Source organism: Dreissena polymorpha, chromosome 12, assembly GCF_020536995.1.
Source record: "Dreissena polymorpha isolate Duluth1 chromosome 12, UMN_Dpol_1.0, whole genome shotgun sequence".
Taxonomy (NCBI): Eukaryota; Metazoa; Mollusca; class Bivalvia; order Myida; family Dreissenidae; genus Dreissena; species Dreissena polymorpha.
The window spans coordinates 76,558,466-76,565,965 of record NC_068366.1 but is presented as its reverse complement, the minus strand read 5'-3'; the positions used below and the strand labels follow the sequence as shown (position 1 = coordinate 76,565,965).

Genomic DNA, 7,500 nt, shown 5'->3' with positions numbered 1-7,500 from the left:
AGAACAGCGTTCATTCCAATCTTGTTGGTTTGATTCCTTCACATGGCTCCACTACGATGAGGTATGTATATTAGTATTAAATTTATTAATTTGCGATCGTTCTTATCTTTTCTGAACCTAACGTTGATCTAAATACAAACGAAATTTAGAAAAAAAGGCACAACATACAAAAAATACTCGTATTGTAAAAAAAAATGTTGCTTAATAATGTTTCTTATTATTATCATTAATATTTAACACAAAATTTATTACAATGTTATTCTTTTCAGAGCCGGGACCTTGCGTTCTGCCACCTCTGCATGGCGGCCAAGAAGTTGGGCAAGATCGGCAACACGAAGGTGGACGGCAGCTTCATCAGTGATGGCTTCTCCAAATGGAAAGCGGGTACCGAGAAGTTCCGGAAGCACGAAAAAAGCGAGTGCCACAAGGAGGCGGTCGAGCGACTGGTGACGCTTCCCGCCACGACGCGTGACGTGGGGGAGATGCTGTCAGCGGGGCACGCTAAGGAGAAGGCCGACAACCGGAAGCAGCTGCTGCAAATCCTACGCAGCATACGGTTCCTCGCACGCCAGGGCATCGCGCTACGTGGGCACGACGACGATGAGGGGAACTTCATGCAGCTGCTACAACACCACGGGGAGACGGACAGCTCTATTCTCGCGTGGCTGGAACGGAAGCGGGACAAGTTCGTCGCCCCTGATATCCAGAATGAAATACTCCAGCTCATGGCACTGCGCATCCTCCGTAAAGTGGCCAGCGACATCAAGACAAACGAGTTCTACACAATCATGGCTGACGAGACAACAGACAAGTCCAACCGAGAACAAGTGGTGGTAGTCTTCAGACACGTGGACGAGGACTTAAATGTGCACGAGGACTTTGTTGGGTTTCACCAAGTAAATTCCATTGACGCCACTACACTGACGTCGGTCATAGAAGACACTCTTCTAAGAATGAACCTATCCTTGAGCCAGTGCAGAGGGCAGTGTTATGACGGGGCCAGCAACATGACCGGAGCGAAGCGTGGTGTGGCGACCAACATCTTAGCAAAGGAGGAGCGAGCTGTGTTCACGCACTGCTACGGACATGCACTCAATCTGGCCGTTGGGGACTGTGTACGTCAGTGCAAGCTCTTGCGCGACACCATGGATACAGTGCATGAAGTCTCCAAACTGATTAAGTATTCACCAAAGAGGGACAGTACCTTACAGACCCTGAAGGAGGAGATGAGCCCCGATACCCCTGGTTTCCGTGTACTGTGCCCCACGAGATGGACAGTGCGTGCAGCAAGCCTGTGTAGTGTCTTAGACAACTACACTGTGTTACAGACCTTGTGGGACACCTGCTACGAGCAGACCAAAGACTCGGAGATCCGTTCCAGGATAGTAGGCGTGCGGTCCCAGATGGAGAGCTTCGACCTCTTCTTTGGTGTCCATCTGGGTTACATCATCCTGCGACATACAGACAACTTGAGCCGCACCCTACAACAGAAGGACATGTCCGCATCAGAGGGTCAGGCAGTTGCTTCAATGACGGTGGAAACATTGACCAGCAAGCGCTCCGACGATGCCTTCGACAAGTTTTGGGTTGACGTCAAAGCCAGCTCGATGACGTCGACGTAGGAGAGCCAGTGGTTCCCAGGCGACGCAAGATGCCGAAACGTTATGACGTTGGAACCGGGGCCCACGAGTATCCAGCCACAGCACGTGATCGGTACCGCCAGGTCTACTTTGAAGCATTCGATTTGGTGATCGCGTGTATCAAGGACAGATTCGATCAGCCAGGCTACAAAACCTACAGATCCCTCCAAGACCTTCTGGTGTGCTGCGCCTGTGGTGGTGACTACGCCACTCATCTGCGGAGCGTGATGGACTTCTACAGGGACGACTTCAACGAGCAGGCGCTCACCACTCAGCTGGAGACGTACCAGGTCGCCGTACGGGACAAGAAGGTCAAGACCATCACGGACATTGTCACGTTCTTCCGCGACTTGTCTCCTGAGACTCGCCTCTTTTTCTCGGAGGTGATGCGCGTCCTCCGCCACGTCCTGGTAATGCCCGCCACCAACGCCACCAGCGAGAGGTCCTTCTCCGGCCTGAGACGCCTGAAGACGTACCTCCGGACGTCTATGACACAGGAGAGACTCACCCACCTCATGACGCTCCACGTGCACAGGTGTGCTACCGACGCAATGGACTTGTTAGATGTTGCCAATGAGTTCGTCAGTGTGAATGAATCACGGTTAACTATCTTCGGGAAGTTTTCATAGAATGTGACACTTGGCATTAACATTACGCGAACAGTGCATGATAAATTGTGGCTTAAAAATGAATTATCCGTAATTTTTGTTTATTTAACTTTATTTAATAATATTTATTCATCCTGGTTCAGTATTTTAATAGTGCTCGAAATGTGGATACATTCTTTACTAATCATGTCATATTGTATTGGTTGTTGTGTATTTTCATGTGGTTATTTATAACACTCTCCCGTTTTCAGGTGTTAAATATGTCCATCAGTAATAAAATATATCCGTTGTGAATGTAATGTTAATGTTTTTATTTTTCATATCACTTGTAAAACTCCGTCATTAAAATACATAAACATTTACTTAATTTTATGTTGTAATTAGAGTTTTTGGAAAGAAAACAATAACATTTATATCAACATGAAAGTTCCCCAAAAACGCACCATTTTAATTGTAATTGTAATTTTTTTCGGAACCACGGGAGAGGACAACCCTCTCAAACGAACCTCTTTATGTTCCCAGTACAGAAACTGGACCGCCCCCCCCAATGTTGGGAGGTTATCTACGCCCCTGCAGCAGCAGCAGCAGTAGCTGCAGCAGCAGAAGTTGTTATAGTAAAAAAATAGTAGTAGTAGTAAAATAATAGTAGTAGTAGTAGCAGTAGCAGTAGCAGTTTTTGTTGTTGTTGTCGAATGAGTAGCAGTAGAATTGGTAATAGTAGTAGTAGTAGTAGTAGTAGTAGTAGTAGTAGTTGTAGTAGTAGTAGTAGTAATAGTAGTAGTAGTAGTAGTAGTAGTAGTATTGGTAGTAGTAGTAGTAGTAGTAGTAGTAGTAATAATAGTAGTAGTAGTAGTAGTAGTAGTAGTAGTAGTAGTAGTAGTAGTAGTAGTAGTAGTAGTAGTAGTAGTAGTAGTAGTAGTAGTAGTAGTAGACAAGTAGTAGTAGTAGTAGTTGTTGTTGTTGTTGTAGTAGTTGTAGAAGTAGTAGTAGTAGAAGTAGTTGTTGTTGTTGTTATTGTAGAAGTAGCGGAAATAGTAAGAGAAGTAGTAGAAAAAGTAGTTGGTGTAGCTGTAGTATGTTCTGGTTGTTGTTGTTGCTTCATTTTCAACGTAACAGTTGTGTTTATCGATTCGAGGCTTTACAAATACGGACACCTATAGAAAATAAAAATAAAAATGTATATCCTCAATTTTACATAGGCAAAATTAAAACCCTTTCAGTCAATGATACTACAAACAGAATCAGTAATCCCTGTGAAAATTGAATTTTCACGGCTGTAAAAGGGATAATTATTAGCCGTTACGTTATGTAACAACGCAGCTGTTTCATCGTGCCAAGGTTGATTGATGGGGTTTAGCGGTGCGCAATGGCTATTAAGTGAGTTCAACCTTGATTGGAAGTCGTTTGTTAATTTATTGAGTAAAGAAATGGGTTAAATCAATTTTAAATGTATGGTCAAAAGATAAATATCACCATTTAATAATATCACATGCGAATTATTATTGTATGTCTTTATTGAATAAATCCAACACAATAAGTAGCAACTCTTGCTAAGGGCTACTCGTCTTACTTTTAACACAGTTACGTATTCACCTGGGAATAATAAATGAAAGCGCAACATTTGTTAACAAAACCGAGTAATATTAACACGACCTCCAGCAATACTGCTTTTAATATTATAATTAACACTACGCCAACAACAACAACAACAACAACAACAACAACAACTACTACTACTACTACTTCTTCCTCTATTACTACTACTACTACTACTACTACTACTACTACTACTACTACTACTACTACTACTAGGGTCGCATTTTCGTAATTACGAATTGTTTTCAAGTCCGTTACGTATTTATTTTAAAATCTTGTCGTACCATCAAGAATTACAAAATCAAGTTACGAATATTATTTTTACATCGGTTCGTATCGATTTTGATTGAGTTCTTTTCGCGTATTAAAGATCTTTTCGTTGCTTATATAAAATGGTTATCGGGTTTGTTTAACTGTCAAAAAACAATAGCGGCACCCAAAGAGCGTCCTAAAAAACTGCAAAGCGGCAAAAACACGCTTTTAACATATTGTACGCAGTTGAATGTTAAGAAAGACATTATAGAAAAGATCTTATACGATGTTGTATGTTCAGATGCCGAAACAGTCGGAAAAGATATAAAAAAACGCGACACGACGGGTCCAAACTTAAACAAAAAACATTGAACGAGTGAAGGGACAATTCAAAATCTTTAACAGATAAATATATTTCCAAAATGTATTTCTAAAACAAATGCTTTATTGGTATGGCTACAAGCGAAAAGGACATGCGCTTTTGAACCTTCTTGATGGCTTTATGCTGTCTCCGAAAAACCTCATTGTGTGTTCATTTTAAACAAGCATGTCGTGTTGTTGTTTTTTCAAACAATAACAGTAGATCATGTATGTCACACGTGCCATTCTGATTATTACGCTTTGAGCTGCGTGAAGTTGGCACTGCCATCGACGATCGACATTCGACATTCGAATATCGAACTGGGGCGTATGTCGAGCCAGCTCTGACACCGACATTCGGCAAAAGTCCCGAATATCGAGCTGGGACGAATGACGAGCTAGTTTTGACATCGACATGCGGCAAAAGTCCCGAATATCGAGCTGGGGCGAATGTCGAGCCAGGTCTGACATCGACATTTGGTACTTGTCACGAATATTGAGCTGAAGCGAATGTGGAGCCAGCTCTGACATCGACATTCTGCAAAAGCCTCGAATATCGAACTGGTGCGAATGCCGAGTCGGCTCTGACATCGACGTTCGGCCATTGTCTCGAATATCGAGCTGGGGTGAATGTCGAGCCAGCTCTGACATCGACATTCGGCAAAAATCCCTAATATCGATCTGGGGTGAATGTCGGGCCTGCTCTGACATCGACAATCGGCAAAAGTCTCGAATATTGAACTAGGGTGAATGTCGTGCCTACTCTGACATCGACATTCGGCACTAGTCCCGAATATCGAGCTGGGGCAACTGTCGAGCCAGCTTGTGACATCGACATCAGGAAAAAGTCCCGTATATCGGGCTGGGGCGAATGTCGAGCCAGCTCTGACATCGACATTGTGCAAAAGTCCCGAATATCGAGCTGGGGCGAATGCCGATCCAACTCTGACATCGACATTCTACACTATTCCCGAATATCCATCTGGGGCGAATGTCGAGCCAGCACTGACATCGACATTCGGCAAAAGTCCTGAATCTCGAGCTGAAACGAATGTCGAACCAGCTCTGGCATCGACATTCGGCAAAGGCCAGTGTATTTTTTTACATCGTCGGCAGACTGTGCGGTGGTGGTCGCGGCTGCATTGTCATACCAAGTTTGTGCATATTATGATTGGAAAACATGGTTTTTCGTATGATATTACGCAACGTTTGCTGGCGAAAACATTCAATTAATTTTCAATTACGGCATGTTTATTTGATGCTACTTTCTTAATGTCTTATCAGTCGTTATAATATGTAACTTAACAGGGGTGGAGGGCATGCGTATTCGAGACTTAACTTCGTTTAAGTGAGGTTAGTTGTAACTGACTTACAAACGGCGTCGCTTTTGTTATTTTCGTAAGGAAGAAGCGCGTATTTTTTACCGCGTAGACACTTTATATGTGTATGTTTTGTAAATGAATACGCCCTTTAGGCTTTTCTGTGTGCATGCTTCCCTCGTTTTTTTTAAGATCGCAAAACGTCGTAAAAAAGTTATTGAAAGAAGCGCGTTCACAAATGCGTCGTTTATTTACTTGACTTACGAGATTGGGTATGCATGGATAATATTTATCTGATATTTAACGTATTTGCGCATATGAACATTCAAATAAAACACAAATCACGAGTATCTTAATTTCCCGACGTTTTTTTTCTATAATAATTGATATATTGAAGATATAAGAGTGTAAATCCCCTTTCGGAACTAACTTGTTTATGCACATGTTATGCTCTGACTTTCAAACAAAAAACACAGCTAATACCTATGTTAGACGGTTTTACAAGACATTACTGTTTGTGATGAATTCCGCATTGGTACGAACGTATTGAAGATCTTTTTGTCATAAGAGGTCAGGAGTTAACATTTTATATTGCTTTGCAATTGACGCAGTATGTTATATGTGATGACTTGCTAGTTTTAAGTTATTATATCTAAGGTGAAATACACTGCTGCGATTGTTTTCTCACATATTAACACAGTAATTTAAGGCATTTGATGGTATTTTTATACTGTGTAATTTTTAAACGTGCATTTGAAATACGTATAAAAGTATACCTTAAACGGAATACAACGCTTCTATTTCCCGGTAACAAAACGATAGTTAAAGGTTTAAAATAGAACGCGTAACTAAGTGTGTGCCTTTTTAGAAAGCGAAAGGTACATGACAATCCAAACTATCAACAAAGTAAAAGACAAGTGCCACGCCAGTTAAAACACAATACAATCAATTTGACTTGCAATATAAGTGAAATGAGCAACCAAAAAGGTAAAGCCTGTTCAATACTATTACAATGTTGATTTTAGAAAATACTAACATTAGTAAGATTCGGAATAAGTTTTAGCAATTCGGAATACATGACGGACTCGATTTGCAAATCAGTGCATTAAGTGTTAATTGCAGATTCAAAAATATGTGTTAATTGAATATAAGAAAATGTAAAGCGTGTTGCCACAACGATACTGATACATGTATATAACTTTGATGTGACACATTTTGGAAGACCTACTTATAAACCAGTTCTGTAGTTGGTGAAAGTGGACTTGTAGTGGATAGAAAGAGTTGTGCAAAGGCAATACATCATATGATTTTTTAGAGAAATGATCAATATATACAGGTATTTAATTGTTCTTTTATTTCTTTTGTTAATACAAATTATTTGAGACGGTTGTTTTGAGAAAATAACATATAAGTTCATCCAAACATTGGTTGTTTCAAACATTACATGCATATCTTTTATTATTTCAAGTGCCGAATAGTTTGTTTCCGAAATGGTGATTGGTGATGATGATGATGATTGGTGAGGATGATGATAATTGGTAATGATGATGATGATGATGATGATGATAATGATGATGATGATGATGATGATGATGATGATGATGATGAGATGATGATGATGATGATGATGATGATGGATGATGATGATGATGAGATGATGATGATGATGATGATGATGATGATGATGATGATGCTGATGTGATGCTGATGATGCTGATGATGCTG

At 41.0% G+C, this 7,500-nt stretch overlaps 2 protein-coding genes across 2 annotated transcripts in view; both read left to right on the top strand.

The window, feature by feature from the left end:
• LOC127852731 (zinc finger MYM-type protein 1-like) overlaps positions 1-1,622 on the top strand; it is a 1,959-nt gene extending 337 nt beyond the window's left edge. Inside the window, exons 1-2 of the mRNA XM_052386683.1 lie at positions 1-61; positions 270-1,622. The exon at positions 1-61 is cut by the window's left edge and continues 337 nt beyond it. Coding sequence (XP_052242643.1) covers positions 1-61; positions 270-1,622 — 1,414 coding nt within the window. The remainder of the gene's footprint in view (positions 62-269) is intronic.
• A 29-nt stretch (positions 1,623-1,651) lies between these two features.
• On the top strand, positions 1,652-2,269 carry LOC127852730 (uncharacterized). Its single transcript, XM_052386681.1, has one exon. It carries the CDS (start codon positions 1,652-1,654, stop codon positions 2,267-2,269), a length of 618 nt encoding a protein of 205 aa, XP_052242641.1.
• The last annotated feature ends 5,231 nt before the right edge of the window (positions 2,270-7,500 follow it).

Bases quoted from the DNA above. Each gene is read 5' to 3' on its own strand.
- LOC127852730 (XM_052386681.1), top strand. From the start codon at position 1,652: ATGCCGAAACGTTATGACGTTGGAACCGGGGCCCACGAGTATCCAGCC.